The sequence below is a fragment of the Thunnus maccoyii genome, chromosome 20 (genome assembly GCF_910596095.1).
Source record: "Thunnus maccoyii chromosome 20, fThuMac1.1, whole genome shotgun sequence".
Classification (NCBI taxonomy): domain Eukaryota; kingdom Metazoa; phylum Chordata; class Actinopteri; order Scombriformes; family Scombridae; genus Thunnus; species Thunnus maccoyii.
The window spans coordinates 12,768,987-12,789,455 of NC_056552.1; the positions used below are offsets into that span (position 1 = coordinate 12,768,987).

Consider the following 20,469-nt stretch of genomic DNA (forward strand, 5'->3'; position numbering starts at 1 on the left):
AGACTCCCGACAATATCTGCAACAGATCAAGAGAATATGCTCAACCCTTGTTTTTAAAGGGATAAAATTGTAGTCAAACTGGATGGGCTAATCTTTTAAGCTCTGTGCAGTTTACTTGCAGAGCTTTGAATGGGCTCCTCTTACTAGCCTTGATCATTTTAGACTTTAATAAAGCTCTTTATAGTAGCGGTCTGATTGGTGTAATCTGCAAGCTGTCAATCCCATCTCTGAGTGCTCTCCCAGAGGAGCTGCCGGGCTTGTCGACCACAGAATGTTAGAATGTGGGTGAGCATTGTTGTATTCAGGTGTGCAAGTAAGCATGTACAGTATGTCAGTGGGGTGGGGCGGGGTGGGGAGGGGTTTGTCTCTGTCATTGTACACGTGTTATCTGTACACAATGACTGTAATGCACATGTAGAGCTATGTTATGTTTGCGAGGCAGCCACAGATGGGTCGCAGATCTGCTGGATTCTCCAGAGCAACACCCAACATCCATATGCTGACTCTAAACCCAAGCTGCTACTTGTCTGTCTGTCTGTCTGTCTGTCTGTCTGTCTGTCTGTCTGTCTCTGTCTCCCCTCCTGTTTTCATATTGCTGACATGGCTGGAATGCTGGATGGAGCCCCAGCGATCCTCATCATCTGTCCCATGGTCCCCTACTGGAAAGTGGACCAGTGTTTTGGAGCCATGTTGGCACATAAGGAGCTCTGTTTGTTTGATTGGTCTGATACCCTCTGCTCTTAATCCAAAACAAAACGAACAAGCCGTGCGGTGGCTTCTACTCCAGCCGCCAAGGCTGCATGTGATAAACACATCAGATGGGAGCTTGACGGAAAAGGATCTGGTTGCTGACCAGAAATGGGAAGAACAATCCTGCACTTTCTGTGTCTGTCATTCACACACACACACACACACACACTCACACAAAAATGATGAGGAAAACTTTTTCCCCCTCATTTGTCAATACCATATATTGACGTTTGGTTAATGTTTGATAGGATGTGGAAAAAATGTTTTATTTTAGGAGGTCTAGTACTGTTGCCAGGAAGGAGTATTTTTAGGCCAAATTGCTTCTGTGCCTGGCTGTTGAATTAGTAACAAACAGTGGTGGAAGCCGGTGTGTGAATGTGTGAGGATGATGTGTGAGTCCTCAGGATGACCCTCCATTTGTCTCCGGCTGGCTTCCCCTCTGCCACGAGCTGTGACACATGGACCAGGGACCCAGCTTGTTTTTTACTGCGATGACATTCAGGGAGGATCTGGGTTAACACACTGTAGCTCATAACATGCCAAACCTTGGTGCAGCAGCAGTCACTCAAGTATGGGCTAGTGGTCCAGCATGCTTGTAGAAACCACCATTCATACATTTTATAGTAAAAAAACAAAAGCGCTGAAAGAATTAGTGGATTAATCAATTACTTGATCACCATAGGATTAATCAACAACAATTATGACAGTCAATCAATCATTCATCAAGGAAAAATGTCAAACTTCATTGGTTCTGGATTGTCAACTGTGAAGATTTCCTTTTAAATTTAATATCTTTGGGTTTTGAACTATTGGTTGGACAATACAAACAATTTGAAGACCTTGGTCTCTTGGAACTTCTGACAGGCATGTTTAGTGTTTTTTTTAAATAATACAACAAAAGTAATAAACAGTATAATCAATAATGATAATAATCATTAGTTGTAGCCCTTGTAAACAACTCCAGCCCCCCCACCACCAACCCTTCATGTGCTTGGGAAAGCTGTAGAGGATGGGGAAATCGGGACAGTCAGAGTGAGTTCATCCCTCTGTAAGGATTTAGAGGACTCCCTTGTCTTTCACTTCATCAGAGACAATTGAGTCATTCAGTTCCCATTGTGGGGCTGGCCAGGCGAGGAGGGGCGCAGGGTAGGGGAAGAGAACAGGGGTGGGAGGCTGAAAGGGAGAGGGGAGAGGGAGAAGCCGTCTGCTGCACGACCCGGAGCCGGAGCCCAACCACTGGGTGGCTCTTACAAGGGTGGGGGTCTGTCAAGGGGGGCTGGTTAGTGTTTGTGTGTGTGTGGGAGGGGGGGCAGGAGGAGAGACAGAGGAGAAGAGAGAGTTATCCTGGAACTCCAGAGCAATTTGTCACATTGGAATGGCTCTTGAGTTACCCGGGGGGCCCCCTCATAGCAGGAGAGTTTTCAGGTCGCAGAGTGGGGAACAGGGAGGGGCTTGGAGCAGCAGAGAGGGGTCAGAGGTCATGGCCTACTCAAGCCCAGGCAGTGCGTCCGTTAGCGGGGCAGGCGGGCGGGTGGAGAAAGAGGAAGGAGGCCAAGAAGGGGGTGGTCGGAAAGCCTGGTGCTTGCCAGGGCTCCGTTTTCCTTGGCATGCTTGTAAAACCTGCAGGAGAGATTAGTGTGTGAGAACATTTGCAATAGCAGGGCTGAAGTGGAGCCACTTGTTAGGACATGCGCTCCGGCAACACCCCTCTCTCTATAGTCTTTCAATGTCTGTCTACCGCGTTGCCACACTCGGGGGTGTCACCTTCACGCTCCTCAGAATGTCGTCAAGCTAGACCCCTCCGTGGGCTGCAGCTGTGTTTGAATATTTGCATGTGTGAGCATGTGTGCACAAGCACATGTGATGTGGCAGGACTTTCCCATAACTGGATTCACAATTTACCCCCCCCCCTCTCCTCTCCAGCAATGGCCTGTCTTCTAGCCCCTCTGGCACCAACGGACACTGTCTTGAATTACCTCATAGATGACAGCAGCTCCGTCACTCTCTTCCTCCTCTTTTACGGTTACAACACCACTCCCCCCCCCCCTCCTCCTTCTCCTCTCTCCCCTTCATGGCAATTAATACCCAGTGCGGGGGGTCCATAAAACCCACAAGACCCCAACTCTGGAGTTTTTACAACCTTTCCTTTTTCCACTCTCAGGACATACAAACAAGCATAAACAAACCCACTTTTTAGCAGTAAAAGCTGTCTTGGGGTCATAAATGAGTAGTAGTGGTGGAGAAAGACCAGGCAGCAAACAGTTTTTTCCCTTGCAGGGTCTGTAACCGAGGACATGGAGTCAATAACTCCCTCCAGCGTCTACCACTGGCAGGCACCCCACAGTGAACTCTTCGCTAATTACCACTGATTTAGACACAGTCTCAGGAAGGGTCGCGACACGCTCACTCTGACCAGCACTGACTCACATATACACACACATTCACACTCTCGCAGACATACATACAAACTAGCAGTCACTCTTGCTGGATGGCAACACGAAGAAATTGAATCTAATATACCTGCGACACCATAAAACTGCCAAAGCATTACCACAGAACCATAGCTTAGTCTGCATTTCATAGTGTGTGTTAGAGGACAGGGTGATGGTTAGTCATAATTTCTAAAAAGTGCTACGCATAAACCTTTTGTCAACAAGTTCCAACATGTGATCCTGGGCTCTGGGCCAAAAATGATGGTGAGATAATTATGACATTCAGCAGGATTGTATGAACTTATGTAATTACTGCAAAAAAACACATGATCTCAATCAATCCAGGAATATTATTTGATAAGAGTCCAATAGGATCAAACTACAGTCATTGAGGCCTCTGAATGATTGAGACTTTAAACCATATCCGTTTTCATGACTCTGCCTTTGGGCCACCAAATAAAGTGATGCTTGTTACCCTAATTGGCCAGTACTAATAATCGTCCCTGATTCTCCTTTTTTTGTGGAAAATTTGTGGATTTTTCATTTGAGTGTGAACATTATTTATAGGATTTTTCTGAAAGGGCTTCATGTATTTGGCATGTTATTTAAATTGAACTCAAAATGGGTTTCATTGTGCCTTTTCAAATTTAATTGCAAGGAAATCCAGGGAACTCCCATCATCTTTAAGGCAATTGAGAGAGCGGATTTGCAAAGGTCATTGGTGTTACAATGTTTACAGTTGTCACTCCTGATATACAGTTCAACAGAAGTTTCCCTCTTCCAGTGTTCTCAGAGAAGTAGCCATTCCAAATGCCTTAGAACTGAAACAGCTGCCGTGACCTCTTTTCCTCATACTAGGTGGCCGTGACATTGATAAGCACAGTTTGGACCACATACTGCAGCAAGGTCAGCACCAGGCTTTCAGTGGCTGACAAATTTATAGAGAATCTGCTGTCTGGCCAGAGTGTTGTGACAGAGATGGTAGAATTTGGCAGGTGATATCACATGATTCTCAATAAATATCCACAACAGCAGTCGTGGATATCTGCCATGTTTTATTATGATTTTATTATGATCGGAAATATGGAGATGATGACAGTGGACCATTCTAGGAAAAGGTACAAGATAGACCATTTTGGTAGAACAGTCAACACAGCACATGTTATCAAATTATAAGGACTCCACCCATTTTATAACAGACAGATGTTTCTCATGACCCTTGTTTCTGCTTATCTGTTTTCTGTGTGTGTGCGTGTGTGTGTGTGTGTGTGTGTGTGTGAGAGAGAGAGAGAGAGAGAGAGACAGAAAGCAAAAGGTTGGGAGAAAGAGTGACTTCTGATAGAGGCCAAGTCAATCATTTATGGGATAAGTCAGGAGGTTTAGCCTCAGAGGAGCGTGGTGAGACGCCATGCTTTAACTTCTTTATGGGTTCCAATAAAAGTCTTGACAACAGTCACATTTATGACATTAGGTCATCTTAGAGCCATAAGTTGTGTACAATACTACTTTTAACCTCTGCCCTCCCCCAACTCCCAAGTCATGAGTCAGTTCGTCACGTCTCAGCCACTTTATGATAAACTTAAACCAAATAGTTTTTTCTTTCAGAATTTCCTACTCACTGTGAACAAGAGCAGTATTGTTTTGTACATTTCTAAAATATGTGTGATTTAGTTTACTCAACTACCATGTGCACTCCTGCTGAACTCTCATATTGCATACTTGAGGCCATCCTCACCCCATCTACCATCCGCCTTATGATCTTTATTTGCCGCTCCATGTTTTTGAGTTTCCCACACCCATACACCCATCAAGAAATGTCGTCTACCTTTTTTGTCTTATTTTAATTTGTTCTTTTGGTTTTTGCTTTCTGCATTGTTAACATGTTTTGTTTTCTTTCTTTCCATTCTGTTTCCTTTCTGCCATTCAGTACCTACAGATGAAATGGCCCCTGCTAGATGTTCAACCAGGAGGTCTTCAGAGTAGACAAGCACTTAAAGATGCCAGGTCCCCGTCACCGGCACACATCGTTGTAAGTAACACTACGCTCGGTACCTCTCCTCTATTTCCCAGCTCTTCTTCACTTCTTCATGACAGAAAGACAAACAAACCCTGCTTTCCTTCTCTAATCCGTCCTGAAAACATCTTCAGGGTTATAGCCCCCCCCCTTTTTTTTGTCCATGAATGGATGTTTTGACTGGAAAAATGCATATTTGTTTGCATTTACCCTTAAATCAGAGTCACTAACACACCCACTCAGTTTTATTTAAACTTGCAGTTTTATGTACATGTAGATTTTGACTATGAGAGTTTTGTGAATCCCAGAAAGTAGATCCTTTAGTTGGTGAGTGATCAAGAGGCTTAATGGCAGTCGGGGCTGCCACTGTGGCAGGTACAGCAGTTGTTTTTTGGACGGCTACGCCACTTGTAATCCCACAGAAAATGATAACTCCCAGCCTAGCCTTGTACTGAGCCAGATGATTATGGAAAACCAGTCTAATGTTGACAAGTTTCAGGAGAATGAGCTAATGCTGGGCTGCTAACATAATGTCTTTGAGGGAAGTGTGGGCGTTCCTTCAACATTGATTACCCTATTCAAGGAGTTGGAGGAGTACTCTGGCAGGAGAGTTGGCTTGACAGCCATAGGGGCATATGCTGTACATACACATAACAGAGCATCCACCCCAGGCATGTCAATATCTTAGAGGCTAGCAGCTGTAGAATGAACAGTTGTACGTGAACTTAGTAGTTAGCCAAAGGCATAAAGTTTTCAGGAGGTCAGCGGAAAGGTTAAACATAGGGAGGTGTACGTATGTGGTCACCGGGTTAGCGAGCCAGGAAAATCAATGAGAGTGGGGATTGAGCTGAATTAGTGAGGTGACCATGAATGCCCTGGGCCATTATTGGCACAGTTGTTTCTTTTGTTTGGAAGTCGTGCATCTTCTACATATAGTTATGAAAATCAAAATTTGAAAAGTGTGTAATGATTTTTAGATGGAGAATCCTTCCAAGTTTCTAGGCTCATGAATACCATATCTCCTGTGGTAACGGTCCAGTGCTGGAGCTAATAATACATGGCTGACCCTTTATGTTTCTGTGTAACAACACAGTTTGTAGTCATTATGGTTCTAGAGCTCACACAAAACCACAGAATTACACTGTCAAGATACACTGTCCCTGAATCACATTTGACATTTGATCAGTTCAGTTACTTTTATGGTCTGTAATAAATACCATCTCTAGCAGTTACTCAAAAGTTGGCAAACCAAGGCCTCCTTGGTATTTTGCCAATTTAAGTTAAGCACATCTTAAAATAGCAGGAGTCGACAAGGCTGTTTATTTGAAACAGAAACCTTGTCAAAAGTTGTCTTTATGACAAAGAGCTCGCGATGACAGTGTTATTCTGAACAAAACAAGCCCAGCTCAGGCCCTCCTTATCTTCCCCTGCGATGCTTGTGTTATTTTTATACCAAAGAGTTCAGGGGCCTCTTCTTGCTCTGTTATTTTAGGAGACGCTGAGGAAAAGAGTTCCAACTCCTATGAAGTCATTAAACTGGTCGTAGGCAGCAAAAGCTGCAGGTAAATACTTGAGGTTTTATCCTGCTATGAGTCATATGGCTGTAAATACTTACCACCTCACATCCACCTAAACGCCTGCTTTACGATTCACTTATAAATGAAGTCTGAGAACAACAAAATGTATCCTTTGCAGGTCCAACTTTTTAGAATAAATAAGAAACATAAGATTGTTGTAATTATTTGTTTAATTAGATCGCTAGATGTAGAGTTCGGTGCAAAAATTGGCTATAAAACACCTTTGGAATTTATTTTTGGGAAAATATTTTTAAGCATCTGTCTTTCTCAATGTACACAGAAAATTGCAATACAAACAATCAAGGCTTAGAACAAACAGGCAACACCCACAACTCATCACAAAGCAGAAATTGGCTGTCAGGCGAAAACAAACTTCAGTCAGCAAAACATAATTTAAGTCATATGGTGGATTTTAGGTTATTTCAAGTTAGACAAAATACTGAACAACATATCTTAATCACTACAAATTTTTCCCACCCTATGAAAATGAACATCCCCTGCAGCATACTGTACAGGTTTGTGATATGCCACATTAAGCTGAAGCATGTGTACAGTTGTTTAACAGTAACAGAAAATTGCCAATAAGACTAAACATTTTAATTAACAGTATGCATATTACCATGGTGAGGTTATTTAATAACACTACATTATTACTGCTGTTCATCAGTTTGTTTATCAGCAGTATTGTTGGATTTCTGTTTGATTTTGGAGACAGATAGGCCTCACCGTGATCTGATGTTTCTGACTAAAGATGATATGGTGATTTTAGCCACAACTAAGAAAATAATTTGGTTAAGAGACTCTCCCAAATCCTGAAGGTGTTTTTGTAGGGTCAAGAAAACAGTTGGATTTTGATGATAAATAATTCAGTATCTGAAACTTAAATGAACCCTCTGGTTTCTTTCTTTCTTCTGGCTTTAGCAAAAAACAAGCAAAGACAGAAAGGAGCAATGGGAGCACTATTAAACCCATATCGTTATTAGTGCTGACATTGATCAATATGAGAGAATATATTGTAATATTTGTGGTCATATTGCCCAGCCCTACTGTGATCTGTTTGATAGAGTACACAGGCTGGTAAGATCAGAGGCATTGCAGCATCGCTGCATAGGCACACAACTTGCTGTTAGCGCAAGTGATGAAATTGAATGTGAAACGCAGCTTGTATTGTTGGCGCTCCTTCCATCCTGCTCCAGCATCTACCTCTGACTGAGAAGGAAGTGTGATTGAATGTTTCCCTAGTTTGCATCATACTTGCTGTCGTACATATAGAAAAGACAGATTACTGTGGACAGCATCGTGAATGCCGATGATAACCCCACACGGACTCCCGCGAGTGTCACTCAATCAGTCAAGCTTCTCTTTTTTTTTTCTACTACAAGATGGCCTGCATGTTCCAGTATGTGAACCCCTTATCAATAAACGGTAGTTTCTTTTTGTTTACAAATGCGAAGAAATACTCAGGCACCTTGACCTCTCTCTACCTGGAGTGCTAGATAGACTGCATTGGCAGTGATAAGAAACCGTCGATTGACCTGCTAGATAAGAGTGATCTAAAGTCTAAGTGACCCTGAGCCAGTTGAAACAACAATAGAGAGACATTGAGAGATAGAGTGTAAGATATAGATGGTCGTAGATAAAGTCATGGCGGAGGAGAACGATGGAGGAAAGATGCACAGGGACGGAGATACAGAGAGACGGTCTCGTTCCTGGCTTGGAAGGCTCAGTCGAAGGGGAATGCTGGAGGATCGGCCGAGAAAAGAGGAAGTGACCTCATGCGGGCTGGTCTTTCTGAGGAGCACACCGTATGCCCCTGTTTACCATGCCCTCAAAGGGGGCCACGCAGGCCCACCTTTTTGAAGTGCTTGACCACCCCGCAGGCATCCTCCAAACCTGCCGCCGCTGAACTTTTATGCCATTGGCTGAAAGTTATTCAATATTTATCCACCTATTGATGTGTGTTTTTTGAGGGAGAGACTCCAAGGAACATTTTTATGCCTCACACAGCTCCTGAGGGAAAGATCATAAACAGGTCCTTGCTTTGCCAACTTTCCTTTTTTTATTGTGATGTTTTAATTTTACATTGTGGACTTGGAATCTTGCGGTGGATGAATTTAGGACGTTGTGTCTTTTTTTTTTTTTTTTTTTTTACTACTTTCACAGCGATTATTGCATTAACCCAGTAACACAACATAACATACCATACCAGATTGTTTTGTAAATCCACTCTGTGTGTGTGTGTGTTTGTGTGTGTGTGTGTTGATTGCAGTCGTTCAGTAAAGGGCTCAGCTGGAGTCCAGGTTCATATTAGTAATGTCATGACATTATTTGGCATAACATCTCACAGTCATGTGATGAAACTTTTTTTTCAACCTTTAGATAAAAAAAAAACAAAAAAAAACAGCTCATCTAGAACGAAGTGTAGAAAGATTCTTTTAACACTGTGATGCAAGGCAGTCTGACTGAATCATGTTTCTTAATTTGCCATTCTGGGAATTGGGGCAGAAACGTGCACATGTCAAGAGCATACACACACAAACTACTTTCCTGACATTCACGTGCATACACACACATACACACACACACACACACACACACGCATACACAGCCTTAGCGTCTAGAGCCTAGCCCTAGTCGAACAATGTCTCCATTGTTTTGTGGGCTTTCACTGGCAGCAGGGGACGGCTGGAGTGTTAACCATTTCCCAACTGCGCCTCACTGTGTGTTATAGTGTGTGTGTGTCAGAGGTAGTGAAGCATGGTGCTCGGGGACGAAGAGAGGGAGGGCACTTGCTCCAAGTGTATGGTAATTAGTGTGGAGGAAGTGATGGAATCTGGCCGTTTTTACGGCTGGCAAGACCTCCCACCTGAGCCTTTACAACCAGTGAACATGCTCATTTTATTCCCATTCAGTCCAACTTGTTTCTCCAAAGAATGCATACTGGAAAGAGGATGTGTGAAAAGAGCTGACGTGTTTTTTGATATCATAAAAAAACTCAACAGAACTGCGTTTTTAGCCGAGCATTGAGAAAAGACACGCCACAATGACTCTGTGGATCCCTACAATGGGCCTAAGGACTAGATGGGCATGTGACTGCTACTCTAGGTCAGTGTTAGAAAAGACAGAGCTGGGATCACATTCACCCTCCTTGACCGCTTCTCTGTCCATTCTGCAGAAATAGGGATAAAGGGAGCTTCCTGTGGTCTGAATGGGCCATGCACCTGGGCTGGCCAGACAATTGCTCAGGACTCTGGGAGGCCTTGCCTCCTCCGCTGTTAATTAGCGACCCCATGGTCAGCAGGCACCACCCACACACTGTCCTGAGGACTTTACCTAGAAGGCTTTCTCTGTCCTGACTTATGCCGACCTTAAGCTGCTCTTTCCCTCCTCTTTTTTAGTCTTTTTCAAAATAACCCCCCTCCCCACCTTTGTCTTCTTTCTGTGCATGCACCCAACCTTAGCTTTTGCTGCAAGAGAAAGCTCATATCTCACATATTTATTTATTGACATGGTCACTTTTGGATCCAGAACTATTGCTTAAAAATACTTTTTTTTTTTTTTTTTTTTTAAAGATTTTTAATCCACTGAACAAGCCAAAATGACATTCCTATCTGGTTATTTTACTCAGAAGTGTTTTCTCAGTTGAGTTCCCAGAAAACGTAGTGTATCATGATATTTGACACAGGAATATGACATTACATATATCTTAAATATCCATTATCCGTATTGCCCACGCCTTCTGGCACGTGGTCCAGACTTAAGATAGAGTCCATTGTGCCTGTCCGCTGTCTCTCACTGTCTTCTCCAGACAAGACGTTTGTTCAAGGGGTCACGCTTACATCATAAGCTCAGGCCAAAATCTGAGGCTGTCGAGACGTGGCGTCAGGCCCGGGAACTGTGACAATGAAAATGAGAGCACCTCAGTCATTGTATCTGTCCAGCAGTCTGGACGGCCGCTTGTTCCCACAGACAATCCACTCAGTGTTGGCTTAGTCAGCAACAACACCACAACAATGACTGAAGAGTCTTCTTGCCCCTTTTATTGACTTGACAGAAACACCTAAACATTTTAAAGTGACGACACTTTAAAACGGCCCATGGGGTTTAAAAGCAACACTCGTGACAAGTGCAAACTAACAAATATTTTAAAAGTCAGAACGTTTGAAAAGTCCCATTACATCTGATTGTAGGAAATGTGAATAGCAGCTTTTTGTTTTGCCTCTGTGTGTTTCTGTGTGAGTGAATAACTCTAGGGCCATTGTCCTCTTTTTTTTTTTTTCCTTGCTGTGGTATTTGACTGTTATATAACCCCTGTGAACTTACGCTACCCCAGGGAAAGTGTGACTCTATGTCGGACACGCACATTTAAAAGGGTAATACATATTTGTAAGTGTGTGTGAGTGTGCGTGTTTCACCTATAACCACAGTGTTCACTGTATGGCTGTTATGAAAAGTTATCTATCTGGCCCCGGGGTTAAGCACAAGTACAAATAGAACCTAGTGATCTCAGTGCAGAGAAAGCAACCTGCACAGTAGCTTTTAGGTACTGTAGCCCTTCAGTAAACTAAAGGCCATGTTGCTTTTCTCTGCATGCTCTGAGACTTCTACTAGCGTGTCCTTTCTTCCTTAGGAAATCAATATCTCCCTTTACCTGTTTTTCTTCCTCTTTTCTTCCTTTCCTGTCCTCTATCATCTCCTGATATCTGACAAAGAGATATGATGATATACCTGATTTTTGCTCTTAGGGGCAGTAGATATAAATCTTCCAGGTTAACCTCTGATGGCCTTTAAAGAAACTTGTATTTGAACAGCTAGTAAGTCTTTTCTTTTTGAGCAATTAAAATTTTTAGTAATAAAAATAGCAGAAGTTACTGCTCTGGGGAGCCACTGTCAGCACATTTTCTTACTTTAATTTACTTTATAATTGCACTTTGAACAGCTCTCACATGAGAAAAAACTTCATTCGGACAACTCAGGCTATTGACATTTAGACCTCAGAAATCGGCGCCAAAGTTTGGTGGTGACAGTGAATCCTCAGACCAGATGACTGCACATCTGAACATCTGCGAAGGTGTGGCTGCTGAGGAGATAAAATGTTCTACCAAAGTGACATATTGTTTTAACAACCAGCCAGCCAGTACCAACAGCCATGTAACCAGTGCAGAGCCAGGTTTCTCCTATTCTCTCTGTGTAAAATGAGTAATAATGGGGTCGAACATGCACCCAGGAGAAAGCTGAGCCAGCAGAGATGAGGGTAGTAGTTTAAATAACTAAAAAGCCAGTGGATACATTATTTCCAGGGAGAACACGTTTCCTTTTGCATAAACCCTGGCCAGCTGGAATTGTGTGCAGATGTGTTTGTGTGTGTGTGTATGTGTGTGTGTGTGTGTGCGAGAGAGAGAGAGAAAGCGAGATGGAGAGCTGATATAATTGTGTGACTTGGGAACATCCATCTTTGCCTTTCAGGGGCCCTTCTGCTGGGAATTCCCCGGACAGTCAGATCTGAGCCTTCACCAATTTCATTTGGTGAGAGACCTTTGAATTCCAAAAATATCTTGTTGGGTTTTTTTGGCTGATTCCACACACAAATTAACAACTGATTTAACAAATTGATGATTTTAAACCCAAAATAATGAATGAAAAACCTAAATCCTGGTGATGATGATGATGATGATGATGATCATGCTGTGTTGTGCTTTGTGCTAATACAGTGCTGCTGCTTTGATGCTGATGTGCTTTTTTTTCATGTCTAAAATACCTATACAGATGATGGGATTTGTGGGAAAGTAGTTATTTTGGATGGTACATTCCTCACACAGTTGACCGATGTGCTTGATCTTTTTTTTTTTTTTTAATTTCATTTTTTTTTTGTTAAAGAAACATTAGAGAGTGTCCAGCTTCATGAGACAGCCATGTTATGTTACTTGTTCAGCTTTGTTTGGCTTTTAACTCATTTCTGCGTGTCAAGGATACAGTTTTCCTTCTTTATTTGTCTTGTGCCTGACCTTTTTAGCTGGGGGAGTCATTGTCACAAAAAATGTGGATATATTTGGTTTGAATTAGTCTACAATCCAACGGCAGGAGGAGGGAGTCTTTCTGTTTTGCTTGGATCTCCTTAAGCAGCTGTTTTGAAGAGAATTCTCTTTATTAACAGAATCTGGCTCTGAATAAAAAAATAAAAAATAAAAAGACGGAATGAGCCAAAAAAAAGAGCTGTTCATGTCCACCGGTTGATGATTTGATTTATAGATGACTCAACCTAAACACGACATCTCGAACAGGAGCTGTTATTCAAAAGAAAGTGGAGCCTAAATGTAAATAAAGTTAGTCTTGATCTTACTGCGAAGCTGACATGCCGAGGACATCAGTAAGTCGTGTTTAGGTCTGCCTCAGTTAGGTTCTGTGAAGCTGGGAGGACGCTTGCATTGCGAAGCCCAAAGGAGAACTTATTAATCTCCTCTGAGGCGACCGCGGCTCTGTGGATTGCCTACTTGAATTGTTTGACTAATCAATTGCTTGTTGATTTTGCACACTCTGCAGGGCCTTTGTTGGCAGTAAATAACATGAGTCCTTCAAAAAAAAAAAAAAAAAAAAGAAAAGGGGGAAAAAAAGAAAGAAGGTAAATCATTCTTGATTGTGCAAACAGCTATTAATGTGATGTGTAGACTACCAGGATTTGGAAAATAAGAAACAACAAAAAAACATTCCTCTCCGCATGTCGACTTGCTGCCTGCCTCCCCTCCCTTTATTATACAAGCGCCTTTGCTAGAACTTGTTTGACAAGGTCTGGCAGGATCACTGTTGGGTGTGCCTGTCTGTCTTTCTGCATGTGTGTGTTTGTGTCTTACAAACACACCTTTGTCTACACTAGCGTATGTGTAGTATCCTTGCGCCTAAGGTGTGACTTGAGTTTTAGATGACAGGTAGTCAAGGGTAGGTCAGGTCATGTTATAACTTTCATGTGTTTGCATACAACACTGTGAACTCATTTAACCCCCCGTGATCTGAGTTGCAGGCTTGTGTGAAGCGGATACTGAGCGACGGGATAAAAATAAAAAACACAACTAAGTAGGCTTCAGAAAGATGTGGTAATCATGATTTGGCAATACTTCATTTGCACAAAGAATTAGGATCAAAGTTCAGAAGTAGTATCAATAATCTAATTTATGATGAACCACTCCTAATAAACTGACTGTCCAGTGCACTCATGTTTGATAAATTTCCCCTGATAGCGCGATCAGCCGGCTCCGTTCTGCGGCCAGCCTCGTGAACGACAACAGACCCGGCAGCTCCCTACGCTACTGTATTAACACTGGAGGCTGTTTCACAGGGAAACTTGTTTTGACAGAACTCCAGGTGTCTCATTGTTGGGGCTGGCATGGTTCAACAGATTTACCAATTAGCACTGGGCTGAGGGCACGGGAAGGGTGGGAGTGTAGAAGAGGGGAGGGGAGGGAAGAAATGAAACAGGGGGAGGGAGGGAGGATGGATGAGGCGGATTTGGCCACAGTGATGGAATGAGGTTTAGAGTGAGAGGGGCTGGTAGGGGAAGGTGTGGAGGGGAGGCAAGGGAAGGAGGGGTTATGACCATACGGAGGCAGGCTGGAGTAAGGCGATCCATGACCTTGTTTTTTTTTTTTTTTTTCCCCCAGCAGCAGTATGGAAGGGGCTGAGGTTTGAGCTGAGCCACAAAGAGGAGGGGAACTACGTAGAAAGGGAAGAAGGGGGCAGGAGGAGAGCAGAGGAAAAGTAGAGACGCAATGTTAATACATAACTTTTGCACTCAGCTGAAAATGTTTGTTGTTTTTTTTTTTCAAGTTACGGCACAGTGACGCATCATTTAGCTAATTTGTGGAGTTTTTGTTGAAGACAAACTCCTGATATTTGATTCTGTTGCTGTGCGTTGCTAACACACATCCTGTCTGCAGCAGCATTGATTTGTTTTTGCTGCAAGTCCCCCTTGGCTTGCTGTTCTCACTGTGGTACGAGGCAGAATTGTGTGGGATTAAACACAATGTTATTACTCTCACTAACCCTCTTTGTTATTCCTCAGAAATGTCTGCTCCCTTTTCCAGGAAGTTTGGAAGTGAACTTTTGAGAACAGGGTGAAGTGATTTAGTGAATATCCCAGGGGTGGCCTGCAGAATTTAGAATAGTTTTTGGCTCATGAGTGTTGACATCGACACATGTGTGCACACAGACACCACGTAGCATGCATATACTTCACGTACATGACCATCATTAAACCGTTGACCTTTAAGTCACAAAAGAGATCGTAAAATATAGAATTGGCTTCTTTCTGAAGTTGAGAATAACTTTTTAGAGGAGCACACTCATTTTGTGTGTGCGTGTGTATTAATGCCATCCAATCATAACAAAGAAAAGTCCGGGTTTCTCCGTCTGTAGGAAGCTGTCAGTTAAATACGACAAGAACAACAACCAGAATAAATTGTGGGAAGCAGAAGGAGAAAAGTTGAGGGTAGATGTTTATCTGATCTGTAAGAGTCTGTAAAGACAGCATTGGATGTCTTGTTTAATTCATTGTTTTGTATCAGGGTCTTGGACATAAATATGTGTTCATGGCAGCCAATTTGAGGAAAACTGGTGACCTGGGTTCACTCTGTCACAAAAAAAGCAAGAGTAGTGAGTGCTTTTTCCCTGTGCACATTTTAGATGAAAGTTTCTAAAGAGTGACAAGTCAAGGTAAAATTTTAGTGGTCCTTAGGAGAAACTTTAGTACTTTGATTTGCCGTAATAAGGCCTTTAAATGTATACTGTGCAGGATTTTGCTAAAAAAAAAAACAATGTATAGGTTCATACAAAAGTTATCCCTCTCAGTCATCACTTATGACCCACTAGAAGTGTGTGCCGATGTATTTATCTGTAGAGACCCCTCCATAAACCTTTAATTTATAATTTCCTTATGATTTTGCTGTGTTCGGGATGCTTCTGGGCTGCAGCTATGGACTGTGAAAAATATGGATAGAGTCACTATGACATCACCCATTGGTTTGTGGACTGCCATTTTGAAGCCTCAACTTTGGTGATTTGACTGTTGCCATCTTGGATTTTTGGGGCCAGAAATGACCATATTGGGACAAGAGAGTGGAGCTAACTCTAGCGCTAGCTGGGTTAGTACGGTGCATATACAGTCTTTTGTTAATTGTGATAATGTTAATGCTAATGCTAATTTTTGCTAGCGAAAAGCAGGCGTAAAACCATTAAAACAAAATGTACTTACTGGAAAGACTGAACAGCCGACTCCTTAGAGAGTCTTTTAGTACAACAAACACTTAACAAGACTTTTTTAGGCGACCAAAAGACTTGAAACTAGCGATTGAGACCTTTAACTCATTAGGAAAGTGACTTCTGAGGTAATAAATCAAGTGAGAAGTAGGGTCATTTTCTCATTGACTTCTATACAATTGGACTTCTTTTTGGAGCCAATGGAGTCGCCCCCTGCTGGCCATCAGAAAGAATGCAGGTTTAAGGCACTTATGCATCGGCTTGACTTTTCAGACCCTGAGCTACCCACTTGGCTGCAAGTTTTGGGCAGTGGGTGCGTAGCCCCCAGCCAAAACAGCATGCAGTGTGTGAGGTCGGGACTCGTAGCACAGCGACCAGGTTAGATCGCTGTGTTTTTATTTGATTCAGTGTTTACCCTGATTCTCCGCCTCCCTCCTCTGCTGTGTGCAGAGTGCTGCTGCGTGCTGCTCCTCTGCTGTCTGTGTGTCGGTTTGACCGACACACACACATGCAGAGCAGAGAGTGGGTGTGTTTATTTGTGCTTTAGAATGTTTTATTACTCTGATTCACAGCTTCGTTCTTGCCAGCACAGCTCGCTCTCTTCATTCACTCACTAGCTCGAGCGACCACCACCTCTCTCTCTCTCTCGCTCTCTCTCTCTCTCTCTCACTCATTGGGCCGGTGAGGAGGGGCCAAATTTGAGTACTGTGTGTTTACAAACACCGAAAATTCCTGCATAGTATACCTTTAAGAATATACATATTATCTTGATAAATGGTTTCTCTGTTATCATTGAGAATCCAGTCGCACCAGTAAAGCTTTGACACTCAGATATTGTGACACTTGAAGCCTTTCAGGAATCTTGTTGCCACATACTATATTTATACCCTTTACTTGTGTGGATACCTTGTGGGTTACTAGGGCAGTGCTAAGATTAATTAAGAGTGTTTTAGAATGAATCCGTTATGCTTCCACCACATGTACCAACCACATGTACCTGAAAGATTCGAGTAATCATTTTTTCTGTAATGAACTACAAAAGTAGTTTGAAGGACGCACCAAAAAATTGGTGTGTCCTTCATTATGAGCCCCAGATCACCATGCGGCCTCTCTGGTTTTGTAATGACCTAGTGATGAGCGATCCCACAATCGCTATGGCTGTCGTATATATGTGTACATGCAGCTTGTGATTGAGAGTGATGGAGACAGTGTTTTGGAAAGGGAAAGAGGAGCGGGGGAGCTAGAGTTGGGGGGAGATTGGGGAGAATGTGAAGCCCCGCCAAATTCCCCAAAGAACAATTTACAGTTATGGATGAATACACTGTCACAGTCATATTTGAACTCTGTGGATGTGTGCGTGTTGAAGTCGCTGGAATGCTGAGTGATTCCAGAGAGCACTTAAGCTGCTTTGAATTCAGTTTTCTGTTCCCACCCCCTTATAACAGGAGAGGGGGCTTTTCTTTAGAGTTTGCAGGGGTAAACACCGGGTATCTGCTTTCTGAGTCATTTAGCATCGTCCTCCGTCACCTTCCTTGTATATTCTAAACAGTGTTTTCAGGTTTGTCGGACCAGCCTGAACGAGACTAACCCCCCAATTTATTTGATTTTATTTCTCTTGGCAGTTCCAGTGAAGACCTATCTGAGCTTCTTTTGGATTTGTTTGGCTCTGGTTTTGATGTGCGTGTTGTTATTTTTTTTTCTTCTCCATCTTCCAAGTCTGTGTCTGAATGCAGGGCCCTGCTTTTGTCTCGGCCCGGGAAGGAATTTGATGTGAGACTTATTTTCCTACCCAGTCAGTTTCTTTGAGTGTTTTTTTTTTTTTTCTCTTTGCCTCCTGTTTTTTTTTTTTTTTTTTGTTTTGTTTTGTTTTTTCTAATAGTCCTGGAAGTTTGGGACATTTCTTTGAGGCAGGTGACGCTGCGATTTGACTGCTCTTGCATACCTGTGCAGGTGCGCACATGCTTTTGTATTTATTTCTCCAGCCTTTCAAAGAAGTCTGCTCTAATTGAATAGCTGGGTAAAATGTCTGTTAATAAATCAGTCATGTAATAGCGGGAGGGAAGTGTGATGGGGTGAAAAGGAGACCCAGATTCCATGAGATTAAGGAGGATCATCATACTAGAGATTTTGGATGAAGGGAGAGATGGCTCAATCCTGACGGTATATGAGCTGTTTTTTTTTTTTCATGGGAGAGAAGTCTAAACTAATATGTCAGATTATTTTTTTCTCATCAGCAAGATGTGGTATAGACGCTCAGCATTGGCCAGACTTCGCCATTGAAAGATGCAGAGAATTGCATGCTGGGAAAAGAATAAACAAGCCTGTCACCAAAGTTGGGAAGAATCCTTAGTGCAGCGCTACTGTCAAAAAGCAGCTTCCATTTCATACATTATTAACATTACATAAACGCATTATTTGTGTATTTATTCATTCATTTGTCTTGTTAACATCCTCCTGGAGTAAGATAAACAGCGCGGCCAGACTGGCTGTGTGACAGTTGTGTGTGAGATTTGAATAAAAAGCCCAGCAGCGTGATTGGAGCTAGACAGGAGCGGATTCTATGGACACCAGACTTCCTCTCCAGGCTCATTAAGGGACAGTAAGGCGATGATGTCGAATCGGCGCACACTTTACCGGCCTGCCTTTTTCTTTGAACAGCGTCGCCCTCTTATCTGCAACATGCTCTGTTCCTCCATAACAAGACGCTCCCACTCCCATGCACGCACACGCTGTCTGTCTCTCTTTCTCACACGCACACACACTGCCTACATACACACACTTCACACTTATTTAGTTTGTGTAGACAGAAAAACTCTTAAGAATGTGGCTTGTCCACAGAATTTTGGCAGCTTTTGTTGTATTTTCTCCTACGCTATCGAAAAAGCCTGGTACTTGTTTTTTTTGTTGATCTTTTTTTTCTGCACAGACATCACAAATGGATATTTTAATTGGAACTTTTGGCACTGTCTCCATCTTGTGTTGGAATGGCAGACAAGTGAGTGGCTGGCGAGGCCGGGGCCAGGCTGATTGGTGTGTAGCGAGGCGTGCCTAAATCAACTGGCAGCATGAATAGCTCGCTTGATTCTCACTGACATTCACTGGAATCCATGGCAGTTTTTTGTTAAACAAGATTCTTTCTTTGGAAAAAGTCTGGAATAACCAACAAGGGACAGAGAATACCTCCTGCTTCCTTGAAGCATGACTTCCCTTTTGTTTTGTTGGTGCAATTTACTTGCCTTTATGCCAAGTCACTTTTTGGTGCATTTGTAATGTCAGATTGAAAAGGCTAACCCTTGTTGTTGCTGTACTCCAGCCATATATTCATTCAATTTACAACTTCATATGGAGGTTTTGAAATGTTAATGTGCTTATTATAATGGAAATAATCATGTTAACATAATGAATTATCATTATACTCGTGATGTTTTTATTTTACAGTGTACTTACTAGCCTGTTGGGAATAGTGAGGAATAACATTAACTGTTAAAATCAACTCTAAGGATATTTAAAGGTGCAGTGTGTAGAATTTAGTGGCATCTAATGTAACGGACTTGGCAGACATGGAATATAATATTCATAATGATGTTTTAATCGGTGTATAATCCCATGAAAATAACCTCAGAATGAGCCCTTTATACCTACATAGGGAGTCGGTCCTCTTGCACGGAGCCCGCCATGTTGCACTGCCATGTTTCTGCAGTAGCCCAGAACAGACAAACTAAACACTGGCTCTAGAGAGGGCCTTTCGTGTTGTTCAAGAGTTTCGTGGCCACCGTAAGTTCTCCTACACACTTGGAAGTGGAGAGGCCGGGGTACTCGGTTAGTTGCAATCTGCAACCTCACTGCTAGATGCCACTAAATCCTTCATGCTGCACCTTTAAAATATCTTTCAGTCCTCAGACTTTGTGGCTGAGTTTGTCATTACTCTATTATGCACCATTGTGTTTGGATGTCTGAAGCTGTTGCAAGGGCTTTAAGAAAAAGTGATGTTATACTAGATTTTGTGCACCCTCAAGTTCAAGCAAATGAATGAAACAGAGCAGATAAAAAGTGTAAGGAAGTGTTGCAAAGTCATCAGCAATAAATCTGTCACCACCTCTGCTCTTAAACTGAAACAAACGCAAAAATACAGAAGAGCTTAAAGCAGTCTACTCACATTTTGCATGAGGGTAGCTCTGAATAGTTTATTCATACATGTACATTTTGGAATTTCAAGGAAAAGAATTCACTTCCTTAATCCAGGGAATTGAAAGTGAATAGATCACCAACCCCAAATGACATGCTGGGCTTGACTCCTGCTCCGGTGAAAGCTCACATTGGCCTCGCTGCAGCAGCTAATGCAAACCACATGTTCAAGATGAACATCTGCATAAGTACACACCTGTTTAAACTGTGGACAGTCTTTTACCTCAAACAGTAAATTCAAGCACACTTACGCCAGAGGCAGGGC

General features: G+C 42.6%; 1 protein-coding gene across 17 annotated transcripts in view; it reads left to right on the forward strand.

The window, feature by feature from the left end:
* Positions 1–20,469, forward strand: part of tcf7l2 (transcription factor 7 like 2) — a 92,990-nt gene that overhangs the window by 27,495 nt on the left and 45,026 nt on the right. For 9 of the 17 annotated variants that reach the window (XM_042397023.1, XM_042397024.1, XM_042397030.1 and 6 more), the window contains exons 4-5: positions 5,110–5,211; positions 12,240–12,299. In XM_042397023.1, the coding sequence (XP_042252957.1) occupies positions 5,110–5,211; positions 12,240–12,299 (162 nt within the window). The remainder of the gene's footprint in view (positions 1–5,109; positions 5,212–12,239; positions 12,300–20,469) is intronic. The other 8 variants (XM_042397041.1, XM_042397031.1, XM_042397034.1 and 5 more) reach the window with 1 other exon arrangement.